This window comes from Clinocottus analis, unplaced genomic scaffold, assembly GCF_023055335.1.
Source record: "Clinocottus analis isolate CAN_PGR_092001 unplaced genomic scaffold, fCliAna1.0.p SCAF_8, whole genome shotgun sequence".
NCBI classification, from domain to species: Eukaryota; Metazoa; Chordata; class Actinopteri; order Perciformes; family Cottidae; genus Clinocottus; species Clinocottus analis.
The window spans coordinates 4,181,890-4,207,642 of record NW_027176240.1 but is presented as its reverse complement, the minus strand read 5'-3'; the positions used below and the strand labels follow the sequence as shown (position 1 = coordinate 4,207,642).

Below are 25,753 nucleotides of genomic sequence, written 5' to 3'. Positions count from 1 at the left end.
TCATCCAGAAAGACTCTGAGCAACAGATGATTAGTCAGGCCAGGGTGAGACACACAACACACACACACACACACACACCCTCACACACATGCAAACCCTTTTGTGCCTCATTTAAATAACACATCTAAGCCCGAAGCCTTCATCTTGAACCTCCCTGTCCCCTTTCAAGTGCAGTTACATCGACGCGTTATACCTGGAAAGCAGGCAAAATGTGCGACGACGTACGGAAGCAACACATGCACGTGTCCACACACTTCATGTGTGTGTGTGTGTGTGTGTGTGTGTGTGTGTGTGTGTGCTTCACAGCAAAGCCTGGTCAGTAAGGTGTCTCGCAGGCAGAGAGTGGACATGAACCTTCTGTTCCTCAACATTAAAGTACGACGAGCACAACTCCTCAGCGACTCACTGGATGAGGTCAGTACACACACACACACACACACACACACACACACACCAATGTACTACAAGGTATTCATTAAAGCAGTAATACATAACAAGTACTCCCTCTGTATATGGAAAATAAGGAACAAAACGACTCATGTTGCCTCCTCAGGGGATTCATTGATAAGTGCTGAAGCCGATAAGGTTTTGAACTTCTAACGTGAACAAACATGAACACACAACATGTCTTTCTTTTCCTTTCTCGAACTCGCCTCCCGACAGGAAGCCGGAGCGAGCAATGAGCCCGTTTGAGATTTGAAACACTGTGTAAATACTTCACGAGATCGCGGAGAACAATCGCTGTTGTGTTGAACGCGTTTGTGTTTGGCCCAGCGGGTCCAGCGCCAAACGCATGTTTTTATTCGACAAAATCCACTTTAATTTGCCGTTTAAAGCCCGATTTGCACAGGATTTATATACCATGTGATTTAGAAATAACCTTCCATGTCAAGAAAGTCTATATTTTACTAAAATGTGCTGCTATCCTTCGCCAGGTGTGATGTACAAGCCCTTATGTACAAACTATATATTTATATGAAATGTCATTAATATTACTCTAATTCATAGACCTGTTTGTGCTGATACGAGACTCACACAGACCTCCATGCTGTGTAGCGAGATGATTTTCCTGAATTTGCGCCCACGCTGCTGTCCAAGCTTTCATTCACAAGTGACCACAAACCTCCACCAGCAAAAAAAAAAACACACACACACACACACACACACACACAATAGAAACACGAGCCCAAAAATCACGAGACGCCAAGATAACCGCGCGCCGCTTCATCGACACAGCGGCCTGTCAGGAGTGTGCTGACCGAAGCGAAGCAGAAGGAGACAGGACTTCATCTCACAGGCGCAACGCGACGGCTCGGGTGGCGGCTCCAAATTGCAGGGTCCTCGATGACCATCACACATATGGTTTCGGGGGTCATTTTGACAGAGTGTGCGGTCTGGGAACACTCACACAGTACCTCCTCCTCCTCCTCCTCCTCCTCCCCATCCTCCTCTACCTCCGTCCGCAGTTGACGAGGAAGCGGTGCGACCTGAAGAAGAAGCTGCGGGTGACGTTCGTCGGGGAGGCGGGGCTGGACATGGGCGGCCTGACGAAGGAGTGGTTCCTGCTGCTGGTGCGACAGATCTTCCACACGGACTACGGTGAGACGAGACGCGCCGCCGTCTGGCCTCCGGCCGGCTATCGTCCGGCTTAACGACCAACCTGTAGGGGTCCGAGATGACAGATCCTCGGTGGGGAGGGGGGGGGGGGGGGGGGGGGATGGAAATGGAAACCAGTTTTATTAGATGGAGGTCTGTGTGCAGGAGCTCTGGTTTCGGGGAAGCTGCAGGAGGAATAAGTGTCAGATGGCTGAGGGGAAGCGGTCAGTGTTGGTTTTGGAAAGCGGAGCAGCTCCTGTTAGGACCAGACACGTCTGCTTCTGTGTGTTTGGCTCTTTTAATCTCTCCTTCTTTTGTCCTTCAACCCGTTTGTTGCCTCTCAAATCCGGACATTTTAAAGAAACAACCCCCCTCCCCCTCTCCGTCCTCCCCGAAACCTTTTTGAAGAGCAAAAAGAAAGAAAAAGCATCTAAACTTCCATATCTCAACCCACTCATGCATCATAATCCTCCTCTTCTCCATTGATTCGTCCGTTCGGCACGTTCCGAACACTCTGTGTCGCCACTGAAATCCATCACACGCTGCTTGTACCTAAACACGACAACACTGGTATTATTCTCGAGACCAAAACCAAAAATATGTCTCCCGATACTTTCCACTAATCCTTTTTTTTCCCCCACTTCTTGGCTCACAGCCTCGAGCCCGCTGGCGCTGACTGAAGAGGAGATGTACGTCGTTCATGCCAGCTCGAACGAGGCATTGACATGTTTTCGGATCTGACGCCCGAAAACAAATTCTGCAAGAATGTTGGTTCCTTTGCTTTTTCGGACTGTCTTTGTCACCCTTTAACGCCTGAAAAGTCCTGCAGCGATAGCACACCATTGCGGTGGATGTAATTCATGCGGACGTGACGAAATACCCCTGACTTTGCCTGACTTTGAGAAGGGACGACGGCGCTGTGCTCCGCATGGACGGCGAGGAGACGGAGACGTTATTTCGATCCAAATTGAATTTCTTTGACCGTGCGAGCGGACAACTTTCTCCTATTTTCATTCAACAAGTGTTTCCCGTCCCCCTCGCTCCAACGTGTCCTTTATGACCGCGAGAAGCCTTCTCACGTCATGTCGGGACGAAAAGCCCGCTCACAATGTTGACGGAGCGGTTTCCCCCGAGCAGATTCGCGGTGTTTCAATTCAGCCCTTCTCCTCCAGCGCATTGAAGTCTGCATACAAAACACTTGAATGGAAACTGTATCTGCCTCTTCTCCCTCTCTCCTCCCCTCCCTCCCACTTTGTATCTGTGTCTCTCTCTCCCTCTCCTCTTTGAGTTGTTCTTTCCATCGTCTTTCCGTCTTTCCGCGGTCGTCTGTGTTTCTGGTGCCAGGGGACGTCGGCCCAAAAGCAACACACTCAATGAAAGCTGTGTTCCCCTCATTAGCGGCGCAGGGGAAATCCCCGGCTCTGCCTCACACACACACACACACACACACACACACATGCAGGTGTACACACACACACGCACCCACACAGGCTCTTTTATGCGTGCAGTGGTGTCAGTTTCAGAGATGTGAGCGGTCCAGATGTGTGTCACAGCGCTCAGAACAGACTGCTGCTGTTTCTCTGGGTCGGAGCTGAAAAAAGCGCTTCAGGATCCCGGCGGGTTTATTCTACCTGCTCCTGTGACGAATTCTCAGCTGAGCAGCGATAAACAACTCCCGTCAATAAAAGTGAAGTAGGAAATGCGGTCAAACAGAAAGAAGAAACAATAAAAAAAAAACAACCCACCATTCTCCTTTCATCTCGTCAACTTTTTTCCCCCTTCCTCTTTCCTACCTCGCCTCCATCGTTCCTCCTCTCCTTCCCGTGTCAGTCCACTCCGTCCAGGCTTCATTGATTTATTAACCTCCAGAAATGTGCTAAACCTATTTTCAAATGGCTCTTTTTTGTTGTTGTCAGGAATGTTCACCTACATGAAGGACTCGCGCTGCCATTGGTTCAGCAGTTGGAAGTGCGACAACTATTCGGAGTTCCAGTTGGTCGGGACGGTATCCTTTAAAGAAACAGAACAATATATATATTCTGTCTTACGCGGGGACTGAGGGTTACGTGTGTTTTTGAGGGTTGTTTTTTTTTTTTCAAGTGTAGCTTGTTTAGCATCTGCACAAACAGAGCACATCAGCATGTTAATGTTCTTTCATTATATTCATTAATCTCCAGCGGTTTCACGGTTTCCTGCTCGGAGCGTTTACGTCTCCCAGACAAAGCTGCAGTGTTTATGAGAGGTTCAGACACACACACACACACACAGACACACACACATACGTGTTCTACTCTTACTCTCCTCCTCGCTCTCATTATCAGTACGATAAAAGTCCTCGTTTTCAAACCACAGAGGAGGGAGAGATACTTTAATGTGTGTTTTCAGGCTGTACATCTGCACGCTGGACAGATATATCTCAAACTATGCACGCCTTTTTTGTGTGCAGAAAATATGAAATACAACAAAAAACATTTTTTCCACAACAAGACACGCCCTCAAACTCTTTCTTAAGAAATACGTCAAAACATTTTGAAAGCATGTTGAATATTCTACGAGCAATTTCTTTTTTTTTTTTTACATGGATTCTTTAAAAAGGTCTTTGGATTGCTATGAATAATATGAATAATAATACATTGTATTTGTATTGCACTTTAGATTTGAACACTCTCAAAGTGCTACGGAGCAAAAATACAACCGAACATTGTTTAAGATATATTTAAAAGCAGAGGCTGTAAAAGATATTTTAGCAGTCAGCGTTCTTAAAAAGGTGAGTTTTCAGGTCACGTTTAAAAGCCTTTGCCGTGACTATGAATGTAGTATTTAAAGTGTGTGTAGATAGTTGTTGTTATCGATGTTTGGTCAAGCGAGATTACGCCGCCTTAGAATCCGACTAATTTAAAAATATCCAGCTTTTTCTCTCGTCTTCATTCTTTTTTTTACTCTTTAAAGTCCTGAAGCTTCAGCGCAGCGTGGACGACACGCACCTTAAACCAGCGGCCGACAAACAGCACCAGCATGTTGATTCACTGGCTCTCGAATTGGAGGCGTACGTTCTCCATTTGTGATGCAAAAACACCTGAGACATACCAGCAGAGGACAACAACCACAAGGCAACAACTCCCATGAAGCGTTTTCCTCCGCACCAGTCAGAAGGTGGCGAGGTCTCCGACATCGGAGACAAGAGTTGAAGTCTTCACGTCTAGATTGTTTCAACTTGGGCTTCAGTGAACTATCTTGAGAGTAAACGCATCGTATCGTTTGACTTCTCCAGCGAGGAAACCCAGAGTTTAGTGAAGCTTTCGTCCGAGCGCATATTGTGGGAAAGAACAAATGAAGCACTGTCAGGGCGTGTGTGTGTGGACACGCCCGATGTGGTGGCGTTCCCTTTCTCTCTACAGCGTTTGCCGTTTCATAATAATGTTGACGTGTAATTTCTTAGAGACGGGGTTGTGTGCACACGCGACCTCACACAGCTGCACATACTTTCCTCCACTTGCAGCTCCTTTTAACAGGAAATGAGCCTGTTCTGCCCGACAGTTCCCAAAACTACTCCGTGTGTCCCGACATCCATTTGAAAATGACACGACGGACCGATTACAAACGGCCGTCAGGCGGACAGAAGTCAAGGAAACGCTCCTTTGACGGATGACTCTCTCTCTTTTGGAGTTTCATATACTGCGGGGTGGCGCTGCCGTTGTTCCCGCTATTTGTGAAATGTACTTTGAGGACCTTTTGTCCGTGTGTGTGTGTGTGTGTGTCTGTCTGCGTGTGTGTGTGTGTGAGCACTATAGTGGTAGTTACTGGCCAGCTGGGAACTGTCAAAAGGTTATATAACCTAATAGCTGCCTGTTCCTGGCCAGGTTGTGTGTGTGTGTGTGTGTGTGTGTGTGTCTGTGTGTGTGTGTGTGTGTGTGTGTGTGTGTGTGTGTGTGTGTGTGTGTGTGTGTGTTCCTGGGTGTTCCATGCGTGTCCCACATGTAAGAGCTAATTTATCAATCGCCATACTTCCGAGCGTTGCGTCACTGTGAAGATGAAGGGTGGAGAGGTGGTGGAGAGAGAGAGAGAGAGGGAGAGAGAGAGAGAGGGAGAGGGAGAGAGAGAGAGAGAGAGAGAGAGAGAGAGAGAGAGGGAGAGAGAGAGAGAGAGAGAGATGGACTTTAAACAAAGTGGAACAAACATTGATGAGAGAGGAAGAGGTGAAGCGAGAGAGAGAGAGAGAGAGAGAGAGAGATGAGACTGAAGCGTTGCAGCTGCTTCCCTGCTCGTTGCGCAACGTGTGCATTATTCATACGCTGCGATATCACAGAGTCACAGGTCCGCTGAGTTTGAGTGATCCGCTTCCTTTGGGAAGCTGCAACAACACAATGACAACACGGTCTCCACGTTAGAAAGCATCCCAATGAAAGAAGGCAAGCTAACTCATGAGCATGATAACAGCAATAAAAGCACTTTATAATAACGTCACACTGTTTAGCATTAGTAAAGCACCAGGCAGCACTTCAGTCATCATTTCATAAAGCATTGTTCCAACATGAACACTCATTAGTAACTCATTAGTATGCGAGTCTTAAACATAGTTATGCATGTTTTATTGCTAAGTTATAAGCTTTAATATGCATTTCAATGTTGGGGTTTCATAATTCAGAGTCAGCTTTAATGGCCATGTTCATTTTCACATACATGGGATTTGACACTGGTTTCTACGTTTTGTACTTGGATAAATATTTAAAAAAAGGCTTTAAAGAAAACAGAAAATCCGTAAACAGTGGCCCTTAGTGCAGGCGGAAGTGTCTGATTCATTCTTTACTCATGCTAAATAGTGTGTAGTCGTTATGAAGTGCTACCAAAGCATTCTTTCCTCACAAAATCACATGAGTTTAATTAGCACAAGTGAGTGGCGGCAGAGTGACCCCGAGGCTCTCAGCGGCTCCTGCGAATCCGGCTTTGAACCCACAAACGGGGGAGGAGCGGCTCACGGGCACGTTTGTTAGCGGTGGGTTTGTTGAGGCTGGGTCACCTCGGACCAGATGCATGACATTATCTGGACATCCGAGTCTAAACCCCGAAGATATATCCATACTCGCGCTGTATTTCACAGACTGACGTCGGAAGGAAGTGGGAAAAGATGATTTCAACAACCTTCAACGTACTGGATCAGACGGCATTGTTAGCGATCTTTTAAATCCCAGTTTTGACGTAAAACTATTGGATATTTAGCCGGACCGGACTCCTGGTTACTGTGGGTCCGGACACATCTCTCAAAGCTCTCCATGAATCCACTTCTCCATCATGCCTCGCTCACTGGGACGTAACAGTGAGTCTCAGTCGTGTGAGGAGAACGACTTTTAGTCACAAAGTCATATTAGTATAATTGCTGATACTTATAAGTACTAATACGTAGAAGTAGAAGTATTACGAAGGGGCCACAGTGGGGAACTTCAACATACTAGAACATTAGCTCCAGCTTTATTCTGTCTCTTGGTAAGAAGTTTGTTCGTTTTATTTCCTGAGTTTTTGTAACTTTCATATTTGCAGAATATCGCTGCAGAATCTGTTCTCGTTGGGGCTCGTCTCGCCGTTGCAATGAAGCAACACCGAGTGGAAGGAAATGGGTAGAAAAAAAACGATAAAGGGATAATGTGAAACAGAGCGGGCATGAAAAGAGAGAGAGAGAGAGAGAGAGAGAGAGAGAGAGAGAGAGAGAGAGAGAGAGAGAGAGAGAGAGAGAGAGAGAGAGAGAGAGAGAGAGAGAGAGAGAGAGAGAGAGCTTTATGCATGCCTGTCACATAAAGGGAGATCTATGAACGAGGGCCTCTAAATGCTTTTGTTTTTGACTTCACAACGACCTCGTGGTAATAGTACAGTGGTGCTTATTTTCATGTTGATGTGTGTGTGTGTGTGTGTGTCTGTGTGTGTGTGTGTGTGTGTGTGCGCGTGTGTTTGTAAGTGTGTGTAGGTGTGTGCGTGTGGGCGTCACCTACCTGTAATCAGTGGTGTTCGGTTCACAGACACGCAATTACACCACATATGGTCACCACATGTGGCAGCAGCAGTGTGTGCGAGAGCGTGTGTGTGTGTGTGTGCGTGTGTGTGTGTGTCCGTGTGTGTGAGGCTACCACCCCTTGGACATAAAACAAATTAAAAGGCCGGTGGAGGGGATGTTCAGTCCATGACCTCAACACACACACACTGAAGTTACACATTGAAGTCGTTCACTCAACTCTGGCTAAAGACTGAAAGACCGACTGGTCTTTTTTTTTTCACACAAGGCCTCTGAAACGAACCTTGAGTTCAGGTTACACGCCGCGAGTTTGATTCCTTGGACTTAAAACGCGCCACTCTCGAGCCAGAGACAGATCCTCACCTGACCCATCGGGTCGAGGACGATACCGTCGCTTCAGATTTCTAAAAACCAAACAACAACACAAGATGGTGGCCGGTCTGGTGAGGGAGTCAAACTTCTCCCAAACTGCCCGGCTCTTTAACATCTAGTTTGGATTATTCCTCAAAGGCCCCGCTGGTTTTAAGAGGTGGTGAGTCAAGTTGAATGTCAGAAAAGACATGACGTCACTGTTTGTTTTCCAAACTCACGATGAAAACTGAGCCGGTGAAACGTCGGTTACTTTATGGGCCACGACAGCGTGATCGTTAGCAGCCGTGCGGCCGAGATTGTTCTCATCTCGTGACTCGTGTGTGTGTGTGTGTGTGTGTGTGTGTGTCATTGTCATCGTGGCGCGGTCCGTGAGACACCTTCTGCGGCGGGGAAACTACCACAGAAGCGCTTTTGAGTACATTGTCACGTCGTGTGGCCGATGCACAAGGCAAGAAACTTTACAACAGTGTTGATGACATCAAGATGGAGGTCGAATTTGAAGAGGGGTGTGGCCTAAAGCGGGCACACGGAAGTACAGGGGAAGGAATTACACGCGATGGGATTCTATCGCAAGATAATCTCTAGTTTAATCTGCTTAGCATAGTCAGAATGACTGAAAATGACTCTGTGTGTGTGTGTGTGTGTGTGTGTGTGTGTGTGTGTGTGTGTGTGTGTGTGTGTCAATAGTGACTCCTTCCTTAACCTGCTATGTTATCAGCTGATGGGTTTAGCAGTTTACAACAGCATCGCGCTGGACATTCACTTCCCCCTCTACTGTTACAGGTACGTGCGTGTGTGTGTGTGTGTGTGTGTGTGTGTGTGTGTGTGTGTGTGTGTGTGTGTGTGTGTGTGCGCGCAAGTATCGCAAAAGTCAATAAACATAAATATAGAATAAAGAAGTTAAAAAAAAAGGAAATGTTGACAAATGTTAAATAAATCTGTATGCGTCCCCTTACAGGAAGCTCCTGACTCCGCCCACTGTACCATGTGACCAAAACGCCCTTGTCGGCATGGCAACGGCCACCATGGATGACCTGCAGCAGATCATGCCGGTATGTGTCTCAGGTCGACGCGTCACTGCTTTGAATCCCGGACGGTGTTTAAAAGTGTTGACAAAGTGATGAGTTATGATTATGTAACACGATGAAGGTCAAGCGGAGGGCAGCTTTGCTACAAATGAGCATCGTGCTGTTTCACGTTTTGCGTGTTGATGCATATTGTATTGCTGTAGTAGAGACGCCAAAACTTTAAAAAGAAATCTTCCATTCACCTGCATGTCTTGTGCGCTACTTTGTGCATTTCTCTGCGCTGCCACTGGAGGGAGCCAGAGTTCAACGTTTGCTACGTGGTCGCCCTGATCGCTAAAAAGTCTACATTTAACTTCACAGCAACATGTCAGGATGACGTCACCTCTCCCACCAGATTATACATTCAGTTCTGTTGACTTTCAATCAAAGTTCACAGTACATTTTCTCTTTTTTTTTACATACTGTTTATTATTTTTCAGCAAGCCTTTTTGAAGTTTAGGAGATCTTGTAATAAAATATATAAATATATTTTACTCTAATCAGTGTGCTCACCTTTAGCTCTGCAATCTCATTTTTGAAAAAAAAAAAAAAAAGCTCAAAATATTGAGTTAATCCCGCTAGAGCCGAATTTTTTCTTCGCAGTATTTTTTGGGGATAAAATTCATATACAACCGTATATTGATGAAAGAAAGAGTTAGAACATTTTGTTTGAATTTTTGATCGTTCCCAGATGTGAAATGTATTCAACCACTACGGCTCACCTCTGTTCCCCTCTACACACGCCAATGTATACAACCCAGTCGTGCACACTGTACTCACATCGTGTGCTTTTCATACACACACAGACACACACACACACGCACACACACACACACAGATATAGTCGTAGCCAGACTGAGATTCCTTCCATAATTGTAAGATGATGCTGCTGGAGTGCCGCCTGTTGGCCGAATGGCACAGAATGTGTCGTGAACACTCAGACATCATATCTACATATGTTCGCCAAATGTCTTCACAAAAGCACAAAGTGTTACCGATGTGACACGTTTTGTTAAATGCCCCGCCTCCGGCATTTTTATCAAACTCTGAGGGCCGTCCACAGCTGAATCCAAAGCGGTTGCGTGCAAAATGTGGTGACAATGGTTTAAAATATGGAGGAGGAGAAGGGAGACGCGTTATGCTTCTATGAATCAATTTGGCTGGACTCTCAATACACACGAGACTCACAGTTCAAAAGTGAAAGGCCAACATGTAAAGTGAATTGTTACAGCGCCACCATCTGGTCAAATTGTCAATGGTCATGATACTTGCCAAGTGACAGAAAACCATCCTCTGCATGCACTTGCTAACAAAGACTTGTGCGACTGGTGCATTGGGCCGAGGCCTTCCAACCCCACACACCTGCTGCAGCGCCCGACAGTTTTAGTCTGCAACTTTATGAAAATAGCCTTTTCACTCAGTAACAGCGTGTGAAACGCTTCTCCTGGATTATGCAACGTCAAGGAAGAAGATCCTGAACTTTCTCTTGACGCTCGCTCAAAGTTACTTGATCCTCGAGCTGTTTCACATCCAAAACCTTCCTCACTGTGAAGGTCTAATACACACACACACACACACACACACAGAGGATATGAAATATAAGCCCTGCAGTTGGTGTCAGTGTGACCCCGAGACAAGCATAGTACTCAAACATTATACAGCGGATAGATCAGCCTGTACAACCAAGTGGAGCGTTGCTTTCTTGCCAAAGTTTGTCCTGATTTTCACTCGTTTGAAATCGAGACATAAAGAGACATAAATAGTTCCCTATGATGCCAGACTTCAGGCAATGCTGCAGCATTTCAGACATCTTGTTCTTAGTTTGATGTTCTGTGACTAGAGAGAGTGTTGTGTTTCATACATGCAGGGGAATCTTTTCAGCTCCTCATTTGTCTGAAAGCTGTTTTCCTCATTAAATATTACATGTTATTACAAATATACACTGAAAACATGACGTGCTCTTGTCTTTCTGACAGTCACATTCTCATCTTTTTCTAAATTGATTCCAGTAACCTTTTTTTTTATCCCTTGGGTATATTGTGTTGCTCCAAAAAGATTTTCCCTGCTCTTGAGCTTTCGTGTCCCTTCGCAGGAGCTGGCTCATGGTTTGGGAGAGCTGCTGAGCTACGAGGGAAACGTAGAGGAGGACTTCTACCTCACGTTCCAGGTATCCAGATACAATGAAAGAGTATGAGGGTCATGGCATCGCAAGAGCAAGACAAAGAGTGTGTCTGTAGAAAGCACTTTTACTCAATTCCAATGCATAACAAGTATGCTTAATAAGATGTTTGACAAATAATTGCACATTTACATTCTATTATCACTGTTGTTAATGACGTGAGAAAAGTCAGAGTACATATAAAACTCTTCAACGTACTTTGTTAAAAGTCAGGGCACACACACACACACACACACACACCACAGATGTCACATTTGCAGTGTCTCGGCACATCTGACGGTGCTGACAGACTGCTGTGACTGCTGTCACTGCTGCGTGATATTAATAAAGTTAATTGTAGACCAGAAGGTAATCTGAACCTGTCCTGGTTACGTCATAAAGCAGATTTATTGAATCATAAAAATGTAGGTGTTCAGTAAGCTTCAACTGTTTGTTTCCAAATATTATATGTGTACCAGCAAGAAGGATAGGATAAATGAATCATGATTTGGCCGTCGCACCAGAAATAATACTTGATGACATTCAGAGCATTAATATAGCAGCAAACAACGATTGTCAATTTGCAGATATAGCGGAGAAATGTAACCTGAGCAGAAAATGTCTGCTGGGTTTTGTTGCTTTGCTGTAATTGGCTGGCGGTGCATTCCTTTTAGTGCACGTTTGTGCACGTGAACATACCCGAGCTAGCTAACGGGCGCTGTTACAGTTGATAACAACGTCCCTGTTTGCACTGTTAGCGCTGTTTGCACTGTTAGCGCTGTTTGTCCTGTTAGGACTGTTTACACTGTTAGCGCTGTTTGCACTGTTAGCGCTGTTTGCACTGTTAGCGCTGATTGCACTGTTAGCGCTGATTGCACTGTTAGCGCTGTTTGCACTGTTAGTGCTGATTGCACTGTTAGCGCTGTTTGCACTGTTAGTGCTGATTGCACTGTTAGCGCTGTTTGCACTGTTAGCGCTGATTGCACTGTTAGCGCTGATTGCACTGTTAGCGCTGTTTGCACTGTTAGGACTGTTTACACTGTTAGCGCTGTTTACACTGTTAGCGCTGTTTGCACTGTTAGTGCTGATTGCACTGTTAGCGCTGTTTGCACTGTTAGCGCTGATTGCACTGTTAGCGCTGATTGCACTGTTAGCGCTGATTGCACTATTAGCTGCGAGACGCCGGCTCAGCAGTCGCCATGTTGAGAGCCGAATGGAGGCAATAGACATGATCTGAACTCCGTATTGAGCGCCTTCAAATCTGGCATTGACAAACAGGTCATATTAATAACCTAGTTGATTTACTCTCTAAAAAAAATTTAAAAAAAAAAAAATTCTCCTTGGAGATTAATAAAGTACTTTTCTCTTATCCGATAATGTGCTTCTTTATTTAAATCATGATATTGTTCGTCGAAAAACATGTTCATAATTCTCAAATGACTATCAAAGACAACGTGATGTTCTATATGCATAGTGATGGTGAAAGTTTTTTAAACAATACCCAGCCCTAATTATGTTCTTTTATGGATGGCCAAGCACCACAGACTGACTTACCACCAAACCTGTTGAACTTCCTGGTTAGACGCAGGCACTCGTGACAATGAATGCTAACCAACCGCTCACGTCAACCACCCTGAAGCTAAATACGCTCATGATTTTCTATGTGCTCTATTGTCACATGAAAAAAAAAACGTGTTCGTGGGAGCGGCTCCTGTTCACGGAGTCCGACACGCTGCATCGCGATGTTTCTACAGTAGCCCAGAGCGGACAAAGCGCACACTGGCTCTCGTCAGGGCCATCGGTGTCACAGCCTTAGCGTCCGGAGCTTCACCTCTCGTGTGGCACACAAGTTTCCGTTGGTTGCAACATGCAACCTCACTGTTAAATCCCCGCACATTGGGCCTATAAAGGTTCCTCATACTAGGTTTTACATGTCTTGACGTCAGCGTGTTTTCATGAAGCCGGCTTCTCTGCCTCTGAGCGGAGTAACGAGCTACAGTGGAACACTTTACGGTGCAGCTCGGGGGGTTATACACGAAGCTGGAACATATGTGAGAAGAAACATTATGTTAAAGCTTTAATGGAGGTGTTATTTTTACCCACAGTGTGAGCTGACTGTGAGCTGTAGGTTGGTAACAGTCACACCACTGTGGAGCAGATAAACCCACCGACCTGCAGTACACTGCATCACTCTCTGTCACTTCTCCCACTGTTTGTTCATCAATGTGTGTCTCTTTTAATGTATGTATATATATATATATATATATATATATATATATATATATATATACCCCTCTATTTTTTGCACACATTAGTTTGTACTGCTGCATCCCTTGAGCTGCTCACCCTAACCTTAATCTAATTATAAGCCTAAACCCAAACTGTATTTATTGTATATGCCACAAGTTATCTCAAGTTATATTTGTGAAGCCCAATATCGCACATTTTCCTCAAGGGCCTTTACAGTCCGTACGGCATTCGACACACTCGGCCTATGCATCCTCGCTGTGACACCTATAAAAAGGGAGGAAAAGTAGAAACCTCAATAAGCGCAACAGAGAATGCTGATCCCCGCGATCAGCATTCAAAAAAGTACAGCTAGAAACCAACAATCAGTTCTAAACATGAAGCTAGGGCACATTTAAAGATCAAACACGTCATATCTTGTTTATTTAATACATTATTTAGTCTGCAAAAACCAGCCATCAACTTCCGGGGTTTAAGAAACTGAAGCTAATACCTAAATTCTTTAAACTTGCATTCTTTCTAATGGCCAGCAGGGGGTGACTCTGGTTGCAAAAACGAGTCGGATTGTATCGAATATGAGACTTCTCACTTGATTTATTACCTCAGTGAACATTGTGAGCATGAGTTTATAGCCTCAATCGCTAGTTTTTAGTCTTAGAAAAAACATTTTGTTTATAGTAAAATAGGTGATAAAGAGGTTTATGCTTTAGGGCGGGGCTACCTCGTGATTGTCAGTTCGCTATCAGGGCGTTATCCGGTCTGGGAGTTGTCTGTGTTTACAACTTTCAACTTTAACCCTTTCACTGTTGCTGCCATTGGTTAGTGTGTTCATGAGAGGCAAATATATCACATCGCTGTGGATAAAAGCGCAAAATAAATGAAGACATTTACCGTTGTTGAAAGTGTTTGCAACTTTATAACCTACTTTTTTCGTGTGTGCGTGTTGTAGGTTTTCCAGGAGGAAATGGGCGTGGTTAAGTCTCACAACCTGAAGCCCGGAGGAGACAAAATCCCCGTCACCAAGCAAAACAGGAAGGGTGAGTCCACACTGAGGTTCTCAGCGATGAGCATGCCTCTTGCTCATCGGCGCACAGATCGTCGACTCCACGGTGCAATGAAGAGCAGATGGTCCAGACAGACACACACACACAGTAAAGCCGACAAACATGGCGATCGCTCAAACACAAGAGCAGCTGCACCTGAGACTGTGTGCACAGCCTGTCTGGTAAACTGTGTCACAGTTATCTCTCACCCAGGAAGTATTCTCCAACCTGAAACTACAAAAGTGAGGGGCGAAACAGCTTCATCTCCATTTGAAAGGATGCCCGATTGCGTGTCCAGCACGGCGTGATCCACCGTAACTGTTTTAATCCCCCTCTCGTGGGCCGTGTGACTTACCTAGCTCAGCTCAAAAGCGTCTTTGTTCTTTTTTTAAGAGGACGGAGTCGAGCTGAGAACGTCAACTTTATTTCTCTCGTTAAAAAGCTCATTTTTCCAGGTCCGGCACTGAGACTGGAAGGGGGAACGGGTAAAAGTGTGTAATGGAACATTGAAAAATGGCGCCGTCGCGTTGTGTTCTGTCTCCACAGAGTACGTCCAGCTCTACATCGACTTCCTGCTGAACAAATCCATCTACAAGCAGTTTGCTGCCTTCTACCACGGCTTCCACAGTGTGTGTGCCTCTGACGCGCTCATGGTGAGTGCACAGTGTGTGTGTGTGTGTGTGTGTGTGTGTGTGTGTGTGTGTGTGCTTTCGGAGGCCTAAGGAAACAGTAGAGACATGCTTGTTTGTTCCACAAATATTCCACGTGAACTTTCCATTAGCCGGTTCCCCCTCCAGTTTCTAATTGCAGTCGAAAAATGCTTTTCAGTGTCTGTGAGTGGCGTGAACTTGCTGACATTCGATGGCCTTCATTTAAAGTAGCCGCGAGGTAAAATATGCGGCGTAGTCATTTGTAGGTCTGATTATTTTTTATAAGTTCGAGGTGGAGAGACATCATTGCGCTTTTTTTCTCAAAACGGGAGATATTGAACTCATCTCACTGTCTTGGTATGAAATTCAGTGGCTTTCCTCTCACCTTCCTCTGAAGAAAGATGGTCTGATTTGTTCAAGATAAACTGTAAATATACATTTCCTGGAACAAGAGTCGAACCGTGCAGGTAATTGCACATACTCCATGTTCCTGTGTAGCAACAGCGGTGAGAATGTTCATGTATTGAGTCATCGTTTTGTTTTATCAGGAAGTTACGGGAGAACACACATTTTTTTATTCAACCTTGACCTTGGCTCTTCTTCTTCATATCCTCCATCATGGACGAAGATATTTTGCCCAAATATGGAGCGCACTGACAGTAAACTCTGTTTGACTTCATTTTTGACTCAGATATGATCATGTTGTTGTTAATTGAACTCTGGTGACCCTCTGGGACCCTGATGAGGGTCCCAGAGGGATGTTACAATCCACAACACGCGTCCAGACCACAAATACAATGTTGTTGTTTCACTATTTTTCACTGGTTCTTTTTTTTTTTCAAAACATTATAATGAGGGATACATATGTTTCCTACTGTTCCTACTATTGTTATTATTATAATAACTACTCAATTTGTCACTTTCCATTGTCACTAACATGTGTTTTAAGAGCTTACAATGTCCAGCAAGATTCATTATTTCAATGTCGTTACACATTTAGTTACATTTAGTTGAGTTGTACCTTTAAAGAACACAGACATTATTCATAGATAAGTTAAATGGGAAAAATAAATAAATTCAAAACCACTGTGGGTTTCTATTATTGGTCGTGGTGGTGACATTGAACACATTGAACACAAACAAAAGGCTGCTCAAAAAAGACCACAGAGATGTTTTGGGGTCGCAGCCCACACAGTTTACTCTTGAAGGTCGAAACCGTTGAGCTCCACCCGCGTGCGGGACGGCGTGCACGTGTTTCTAAAAGGTTTCTGCGCGGCGTCCCGAGCTGCCATCTGCTCCGGCGGCCGTAGGGAACACAGTGAAATAATGTCTGGATGCAGATAAGACGGACAAATGGACGGTTTGAACCCCGTTTATCAGCAGAGAGCCTGGATCTGGGTCAGAGGGGGACACGCGCTGATCTGCACTGCCGAGACGGAAACAGAAGAGGAGAAGTCTCACTCTCACTCTCTCATAATAGCTAACCTGCTTCGACCTGCTTCGACCTGCTTCGACCTGCTTTGACCTGCTTTTGACCTGCATTCCCTTCCGCCAACAGTTTGGAAAAACAACTTTCCCGAATGATGTTTGCGTTTCCAGCGGATCATTCATTTGAAGACATTGACGTTAACGTTGAAGCTCAAAATATACACACGTAGCTTCACATTTACATACACCTCATCATTAAGTCGCTATTTACATTGACATGACATCATGTATATGTGTGTGTGTGTGTGATGGTGGGTGACGCCTCTGGCTCTTCAGTTTGCCTCCGTTCACTCTGTCACGTCCACATATGTCTGATCGGACGTGACGGGGCAGATCTGTCATTTACTGGATGTGCGGCTGTGGTTTGATGGAAGTGCGGTTGTTAATTTTGCGGCTGTGGTTGAGACGCGCAGCACCGGAGTCAGATCGAATGATCTTTGTCATGCGGGGGCATGTCTTCTGTTTTTTTTTTCATTGGGGAGAGACGACTTTACGAGACGGCTCATGTCCTGACCTCTGAGTTTGAACTTTGAAGACAAAAAGTTCCCGAATGTAAAATGAACCATGTTTGTACCGAGAAGCGTTGATATTTTGAAGATTAAGAGGATGAATAAGTGATGTTAATTTTTGTGTATTTTACATGCTTTATTTGCTCTTAAAAACTCCCACCCCCCCATGTACTTTTGTGTGTATTTTTCCTCCTGTGTGCAGACTGGATCAACAAGTTAGACAATAAGTCGTAAACTGTGCGGCTCACAGAAGCTAGAATACAGTTTCTCTTCTTGACGCTTGTAAATAAGAAGCCGTCACTCCGTAACTTCCTGTCGCCTGCTTATTTACTGGTTGTGTCGCACTTGCGTGATATTTTCTTACACCAGTCAACTGTTGCTTTGGACTGCGGTCGCGCCTCAGAGGAAACGCTGCTCTGGAGTCTGATGTTGCGTCCGTCCAGCTGATTTCATGAGACGTTGCCACACGGCCGCTGCAGCCTGAGCCAAGGACGTGCACTTATTTTACCTTATCTCACACATCATTGTATTGTTTTAATGTAACACTAAGTTGCTCTATGTCAAGTCCTGTTCCCGTAAATCATTCTGTCATATATTATTGTTAAACGAGGTCACACGAGGCAACGCTTTAAGCACTTGGCCCCATTCTGCGTCGCGGCTCGTCCCAATATTTCTGTCCTTTCTTAATGACGTTTGGAAAGACTTGTGAGATGTTTGCTGCGGTTGTACATTTTTAAAACAATCTCAAACGTGTATTTCCACACAGTTGCTGCGGCCGGAGGAGGTGGAGATGTTGGTGTGCGGGAGTCCAGAACTGGACATGAGCGCTCTGCAGAAAGCCGCTCAGTACGAAGGATACGGCAAGACCGAGACCACCGTACGGTAAGAGGCCTGCACTTCCTGTTTACTTCCTATTCACAGACAGCCGCCCGCTCTCTGCTTGTGCAGTGAGTCACACCACCTGACACTTCCTGTCGACAGACTCCACTACACACACTTACTCAGCGAGTCCCACTGTTGGACTGACTGATCCCACTGTGCTGCCTCACACAGCCAGGACAGTCTGCTTATTGAACGTGGCAATTTGTGTCACATCTTTTGAACGTCACACTTTTACTGGATTGTATTATTTGTACATTACATTTGTGCATTCACTAACTAAGTACTAGAGCTCACCACTCCATCATTTTGATTTGATTTTCGACGTTTTAAAAGGGGAATTTTAGCTATTTGCAGCTATTTGCTGCTAATTTTCAATGCAAAACATTGATTTTGTAACAAGAAATAGCTCTCTCTCACACAAACACACACACACACACAGCAACACACACAGTTATGTCCCTTTGTTTCGTGCAGTAGGGGAGGAGGACAAGCAAACACTTGTCATCCTTTGATAATATTAATCAGCACGTTGCAGACAAAAAAGCAGCTGCGGGCCTGTTACACAACTTGAATACTGTGTGTACACACCAACATTTTACAGCATCATTTCTGGACCTCCTTGGAGACACTTCATATCAAAACATCCACCATTTCAAAATACTTCCAACTGTTGAAAACCATATCCTAAAAGGGATTAAAATAACACATGACTAACGAGCATCAATAATCTGTACGTGCTCAGACTTTGACTCCCGATGAACCGATACAGGACAATCAATGAAACTAAACACACTTTAAAACAAAAAACCTTCTGTCCCGACTGACCGCTTATCTATCTGGTCACGTACCAGAGGAAGAGCTGTCCAAATGTCCTTAAACTGAGATGTGCAGACACTTCATACACACACAAACAAACACACGGACATAAACACACATTGTATCAAAAAGGACATGAAGTTAGTTCAGTCCAAATCAAACACACACACACACACACACACACACACACACACACACACACACATCGTTATCTTCTTGTCAGCACAAAAGTTGACCTGTTGTATTTGTTTTATCCTTCTGTGATCCCGGTCTGAAATAATTGCCCCATTATAGCTATAAATCCACAATAATACATATTTTATCACCTAATGTTCCGTTAGATATTTTTATAAATGAGGTTTTTGTGAACAATACACATTGTTTAACTCCTATATGTTGAAGAAAAGTTGTATCAGCACACGTCATATACGTCACATTTATACAAATTATATAAAAAAAGATTTGAGTATAGTTTGACAAAATCAACACTGACTGGTTTTATGAATATTTAAAGGACATCTGCATTGCACTGAATGTCTCTTCGTCATATTCTGAGTAGTTTTCATCGTTACTTCATCACTTCCTCTGATGCATCTTCACGAATGTCCTCATCAATGATATGATTTAGCGTCACACATATATATATATATAATTTATCGTGGGGGTCATTGTGTGTGTGTGTGTGTGTGTGTCTGTGTGTGTGTGTGTGCGTCTAGCCCTTGCCTGTTTGTTTTTCATCCTTTCATTTGTTTAACTATTTGCATGCAAACATCCTGGTTGTGGACAGCTTTTGTTTTCCTTGTCTGCAGCACAATCCTTCATTTAACTCTTTTTTTTTTTCCAAAAATGAGAAACTCCAGCTCGAGGTCACCGCGGAGGTCAAAAAGCGACGTGCACTAAAGTCACAGCCTTACAGCTCTCATCCTCGGTCAACCTACGGCCTCCTCTCAGCTAATGCCATGCACATCCTCTGCTGTGCCCCAGGTGCTTCTGGGATGTGGTGTTGGCCTTCCCTCTGGAGCTGCAGAAGAAGCTCCTGCACTTCGCCACAGGAAGTGACCGCGTTCCCGTCGGAGGAATGGCCGACCTGAACTTCAAAATCTCCAAGATCGACGTTCCAACGGACTGGTACGGTCCCAGAAGCTGAGACCAGGACCCAGTTTGAATGCTTTGAATGATTTACATGGAAACAACCGCTCCGCTCTTACCTTTCACAATAAAAGCACTTGACCTATGTCGAGAGCTTTTATTGTGAAAATTTATGATTTTTTTTTATTATTATTTAAAAAAAAAAAATCTAAAAAATCTATATATATTTTTTTTTTCTTTTTCTTTTTTTTCTTTTGTGAGTTTTTTATTTTAAGTGAACTTTAAGGCTAATGTGTCAAGATATGTCAACATTATGATTTTTCATATGACTAATGTCCCCCCCCCCACCCTTCTCTCTCTCTCTCTCTCTCTCTCTCTCTCTCTCTCTCTCTCTCTCTCTCTCTCTCTCTCTCTCTCTCTCTCTAGGTTGCCGATCTCTCACACCTGTTTTAATCAGATCTGTCTGCCTCCTTATCGAACCAGGAAGGAGCTCAAGCACAAACTCACCATCGCCATCTCCAACGCTGAAGGCTTTGGCCTGGAGTGACCAGCCTGTACACACACACACACAGACACACACACACACAGACACACAGACACACACACACACACACAGTGATTATTAGTGACGTTCACTATCCATGACACATTATGTGGTTGTGGGTCAGACTTTGGAGGAAACTGGATCGTCAAAAACTCGTATCGACTGAAATGGTGTTTTTATTGTTATTTTATTGGACTCATGCCGATGTTGAGCTTTGTTCGTTCGCAGCAGAATCGGTGGGAGCTTCTCGCCACTACAGCGACGGAGAAACACTAAAAAAATCCTTTTATTTGCACATGGACCGTGTTCGCTCTAATTTAAGACAACTCTGATTGAGACGGTGATCTTTTTTTATTTTATTTTTTGGACGTCAGTAATGTCATTAAAAAGAACTTTCAGTGTCAGCCTTCCAGAAACAATCGGTCATAGTTACAGTCACTTGATGTTTTTCATATTTCTGGTCCAGTACCATTGAAAACATAATCATTTGCTCGAGAAATATTGTGTTATTAAAGCAGGAAACTTCTCTTGAATTGTGATAGGATGCTAATTTGCTCAGGTAATTATTATTATATGACCATTTTTTTCAAGCAGATTTACAGATATTCACCCATGTACCTTTTGTGATTTAACAAGCCGCTAGTTTATGGTCCAGAGCTTCTCCATCGAGCCGGTTGAATTAATCTGAACAGAGAATCTGGCTTCAAATGACAAAATGCTCAAAGAGGTAAATTATTAAAAGAGAGGGAAATATTTGTTATGACACGGCAATGAGTTTAAAAAATGATGGAGGTCACTAAAGATTTGAGATGTATATTTTTAATATGTTCCTGTTGTGTGCTCATTCTGACGTCACTGCTTTGGTGACCGTTCCGATATATGTTTATGGAGGCATGGGAAATATGTTGTGTATCATTTAGCTTTTTGTTTGCAGCACACTGTCAGGATATAAAAAGCTTTGCCGGGAGAAGAATCACGAGATATAGATTGTCTTGTGAAGTTGTGTTATTGTTTTTTGTGACATTGCTGCCTGTGTTCATTGAAAAAAAGGCATGCAGCAGAAACATTTTAATTGTGTTTGAAACATTGTGATATGATGACACAGTTGAACCGGAACTGTCGATCGACAACTCTGTGTTCGTTTTCGGTTCTCGAGGGTGTTCTTGTGTTGACTGTTCGAGCTGAGTATCGCACAGAGGATGAAGCAGGATGGGGAAAGAACCCATCTTCTGTGGCGTCCTACTGTCGGTGAAGAGTCCGACTGGTTATTTGAGTATTGACAGTAATTGTGGCCGAGTACTTCCTGGTTATCACAGCGCACTACGATCACAGTCCTGCAAGGCAGCTTACAATGAGGCACCTGTTCCTGGCGCTCAGTGAACCGAACCAGGTTTTAAAAACACACGCTGATGGCAGATAGCGGGACTGTGACGTGGCGCTAAAGTGCATGTAAACAAGTTTGATGGGAATTCAATCGCGTCGACGGCAACGAAACACTTTGATAGAATCGTCAAGTGAAGCCCCGAAGGTTTGGCCCTTCGATTGGATGATTTGCGCTTGACAAAATGCATCGAAGATCCGATTAAACGCAGACTCTCCGCCGTGAGCGGAGCTGGCTTGAACTTGTTTTTGGCTTCCTGCCTGCGGCTGAGCGGTGCCGGATTCAAACACGCAGCACCGGCCTATGTAGTGGTTGCCTTGGTGAGATTGTCTAAAGTCCGAACATAAAAGTGACAAAGAGCGACGAGGTTACCAAGCGACCGTCAAGCAGCTCACATCAGTCTAATCTGGGGGCGCCTCTCCGTGTGCAATAATGGATCCTTTATGTTGAGTCCAGTGCAACAGCAGGAGAGGGATGAGAAGGAGCTCCGTGCCGCATTCACACCACGCCGGACTTATTGTTAAAGAACGAGCAGCTGACTGGAAGGAAACGTCCACATCCGCGTGCTGAATACTAAGAGGACACATTCTTTGGCCCCGAAAACGGGCGAGGGTGTCCCCCTTCGGAGGAACGCATTCTCGGTCAAGCGGGATAATGTGACGTCAGAGAAGTAGAGTTTTATTGAGATGTTAATCTGACCCACTTGTGTTGTTTGTAAATGGGACCAAACTGTGTCGGGTTATGCAGTGGGACGGCAGTTTGAAAATAGTTCAAGCTGGTTCAGAGGATTTGTTGCGGTGTAATTATTTTTCACTTGTCAGATGTGTGAAAAGCATGGTTTTTTTTGTGTTATTATTATTATTTAACAAATATAAACTTTCAGGTTTATCGGTATTTCTTCAATGTTGCGTACACGTAGTCAGTTTGTAGTGCCTCTCTATTGTTAGTGGATACTGTACACACACTTCTCTGTTGCTTAAGTCCTATATCATGTCTGTATGTAGTGCAGCATTCCCACAAGTATGTACAGTAAAAAGTCATCACTCCCTACCAAAAGATTCGCTGACTACGCTTGTTTTTTTTGTTAGAAACATCTCCCACCATCTTCTCTTTGACACTGGGAGCGGCTCCCAACCGGTCCTCTATTTGTCACTGGGAGGTTTAAGTGGGAATGGGTTACATACAGAGTGCATCCACTTGTTTTCGCATTTTATGTTCGAATAATTTCACGTCATAAGGAAACACTGGATTTTAGAATAATTGACTATTTCAGTAGAAAGAAAAAATGAAATTTCACATTGACACGAGGATTTTCGAACTGTTTTCCGCTCTAATGTTGAGCTCCAGTCTGTGAAATACCTCTTCATCATCTGAGAGGTATTTCTCCACCTTCATTGAGGGCAGAAACAAAACCACAAGGTGCAAGCTGCTACTCGCAGAGCTCGGAGTCGTTGTTTTTAATTGCAATCCTGTTGAAGGCTACAAAATAAAGTCTGCTGCATTAGAAGTTCCTGCAACGCTACGGCCAACATCGTTCTTAAATGGTAGATGTTTGGAACTACGGCGACTCTTTCTAAAGTTTAAAGACACATGGAAACCTGCTTCGCTTTTGCACTTTACCTGCAAACAAAATCTTTTTCTCAGCAGCCATCTTGACCTGAAATAGAGTGATCACAGGTGTTAGCAATGATGCTAACGGTTCTGTTCCTTTAGGTCATGCTGGCTCCCTGGTAAGGCGCTGCTTCCTCAAAGGGAACAGAACTGTGTTTACCTGATTTTTAATGTCATTATAGCTGAAATTGGTCTTTACCGACCCCACGGGGAAGCTTGGAGGTGGCTACAGCGCCTTACTGGGAGGGAGTCAGAGTTGTGAAGTGATGTTAGCGACTAAAACCATTTTGTTGTGCCAGGCTGGACATGTTTTTGCCATCTTAACACTCGGTGAACTCTCTTTTGACGCCTCGAGTGGCCATTCGAAGAGCTGCAACTGTTTTTCACTGTTTCTTAGTGCCGGAGGTTGCCGCTTGACACAATCACACATTGTTTGTGTTTCTTTCTCCTTTTGATGTTCACACTAGTTAAAGCTCAGCGATAGCTTTGTCTTAGGCTGGCTTTCTTTTCTCTCTCTCTCTCTCTCTCTCTCTCTGTTTGTCCCTCTGTGGTGGTGAGGTGGCCTACTTTAACACCAGCAACAAGGGATCTTATCTTTAAACAAACAGAAATATCTAGGCCATGGCCAGCACCTCTTGGTTACTCAGTAACAGTCCATTATCTTTTCTTTTTTTTTAACACGAGAGCAGTCTGGCTGACTAAGCAAATTTCATCCTATTAATTCCCTAAAATAATCACACTATTGTGCCAAGTGACCTGACGATGCCCAGAAGAATTTCCTTTTTTTTAATTGTTGTTTCAGTGTGATTCATCAAAGAGGCATTTTTTTCATAATTCTTTCAATCAAATACAGCTCATGCACATATTGATTTGTCACGTTTATAATTGTGTACACATAACAGAAACATCAGGGGAGGAGAGAAGGTGGTCCTGTTGTCATGGGTGGTTTGTTATTCATGTCCACATACTCAAAGTCTACTTTTTGTTTTTGTGTCGGGGTCTATGTGGGGGGGATGTGTGCAGCTTGCCCTCTGTCCTTTACTGTGGAGGCTGAAACCTTTCATCTCCAACACCCACTGTGTCATCAGCTGCTTCTCCTTTAACGCGCTCAAACTGTGAAGAGGACGCCGGCCAGTGATGTTTGTTGGAAGAGTTGCTCATACCATTTGTATTGGTCCAATATCCTGTGATTCAAAGTGTGGCATGGATGATATGGAAAAGAGTTGACCTGGGATTTTAGGTTGGTTAAAAATCAAGCTTACTTTTGCTGGTTTCTCCCATGTGATCGGTTCACTGAGGCGCCATATTGGTAACAACCCTGAGTAAGTTTGACTTCAGGGGCAAGTTCATAGACTCCAGTCTCAGAGGAAAAGACACAGAAGTAGATGGATGGATGGATGGATGGATGGATAGATGGATAGATGGATAGATAGATAGATAGATAGATAGATAGATAGATGGATAGATAGATATTTTAATTGGACTCACCTTCTGTTATCTATGGTCTCACAATTCTCTACTTTTAAGGACCAGTCAGGACTGTGTGAGACACGTGAACTTTCCCAAATCTCGTTTTTGGCCGTTAGCTGCAGCTGTTTGCCACCGGTCGAGTTGTCACAATTTTTGTATTCACCTTGTGAACTCATTTTCCATTTCTGCCTGAGCTAATTAGTTAAGTATTACTCTTCGCTAATTACCGGTACAAAGAAGCTTCACAAGCTTCAATCCTTTGCGTTTGTTTATTCAGAGCTATTGTGGCTAACCAGCGCTAGCATCTTTCCGGCTGGCTAGCATGTCAGCTCCTGAGCTACAGCTAGCCAGCCAATGCCAATGTCACAGAACTACACATGTTGCAGCTCCAGTTTTCTGGTGTGAGTCGCCGTTAGCTAGTGTTGTGACCTTCAAGAAAGCCTCCTTTTACTTTAATACGTCATCCATATCTCAAGGCATGGCAACACATGATGTCTTTTTTATTTTGAGCCAGTTGGAAGTCAGAGAAATGAACACAGTGATGTCAGAAACATAAAATCAATCAAATGTGGAACCCGAGGACCTTAGTAGTTATATATCAAGTGTGTTATGTACAAAAGCCTTTTATATGTGGTATTTTTAAGAAGCTTCGAGTCTTATTTAACATGATGAGTTCCCACATTCTCCTGTCACGCTTCATTTGAACAAAGATATGTGTTTAATAAAGTTCATAGGGCATTAATAACAGCCTTACATGATTGTGTAACGGACCCTGTTTGATCAAATTTGACTCATCATCTGCTGAATTTTGTTGTAGTATATTTCAATT

The 25,753-nt window shown here is 44.1% G+C and overlaps 1 protein-coding gene across 1 annotated transcript in view; it reads left to right on the top strand.

Moving 5' to 3' along the window:
- The window catches only part of hectd2 (HECT domain containing 2), a 41,407-nt gene extending 17,432 nt beyond the window's left edge, over positions 1–23,975 (top strand). The window contains exons 11-22 of the mRNA XM_068568401.1: positions 1–44; positions 307–414; positions 1,467–1,599; positions 3,513–3,601; positions 8,688–8,752; positions 8,928–9,021; positions 11,129–11,203; positions 14,391–14,478; positions 15,031–15,137; positions 17,898–18,013; positions 19,814–19,957; positions 20,345–23,975. The exon at positions 1–44 is cut by the window's left edge and continues 53 nt beyond it. Coding sequence (XP_068424502.1) covers positions 1–44; positions 307–414; positions 1,467–1,599; positions 3,513–3,601; positions 8,688–8,752; positions 8,928–9,021; positions 11,129–11,203; positions 14,391–14,478; positions 15,031–15,137; positions 17,898–18,013; positions 19,814–19,957; positions 20,345–20,465 — 1,184 coding nt within the window. The 3' untranslated portion in view covers positions 20,466–23,975. The remainder of the gene's footprint in view (positions 45–306; positions 415–1,466; positions 1,600–3,512; positions 3,602–8,687; positions 8,753–8,927; positions 9,022–11,128; positions 11,204–14,390; positions 14,479–15,030; positions 15,138–17,897; positions 18,014–19,813; positions 19,958–20,344) is intronic.
- The last annotated feature ends 1,778 nt before the right edge of the window (positions 23,976–25,753 follow it).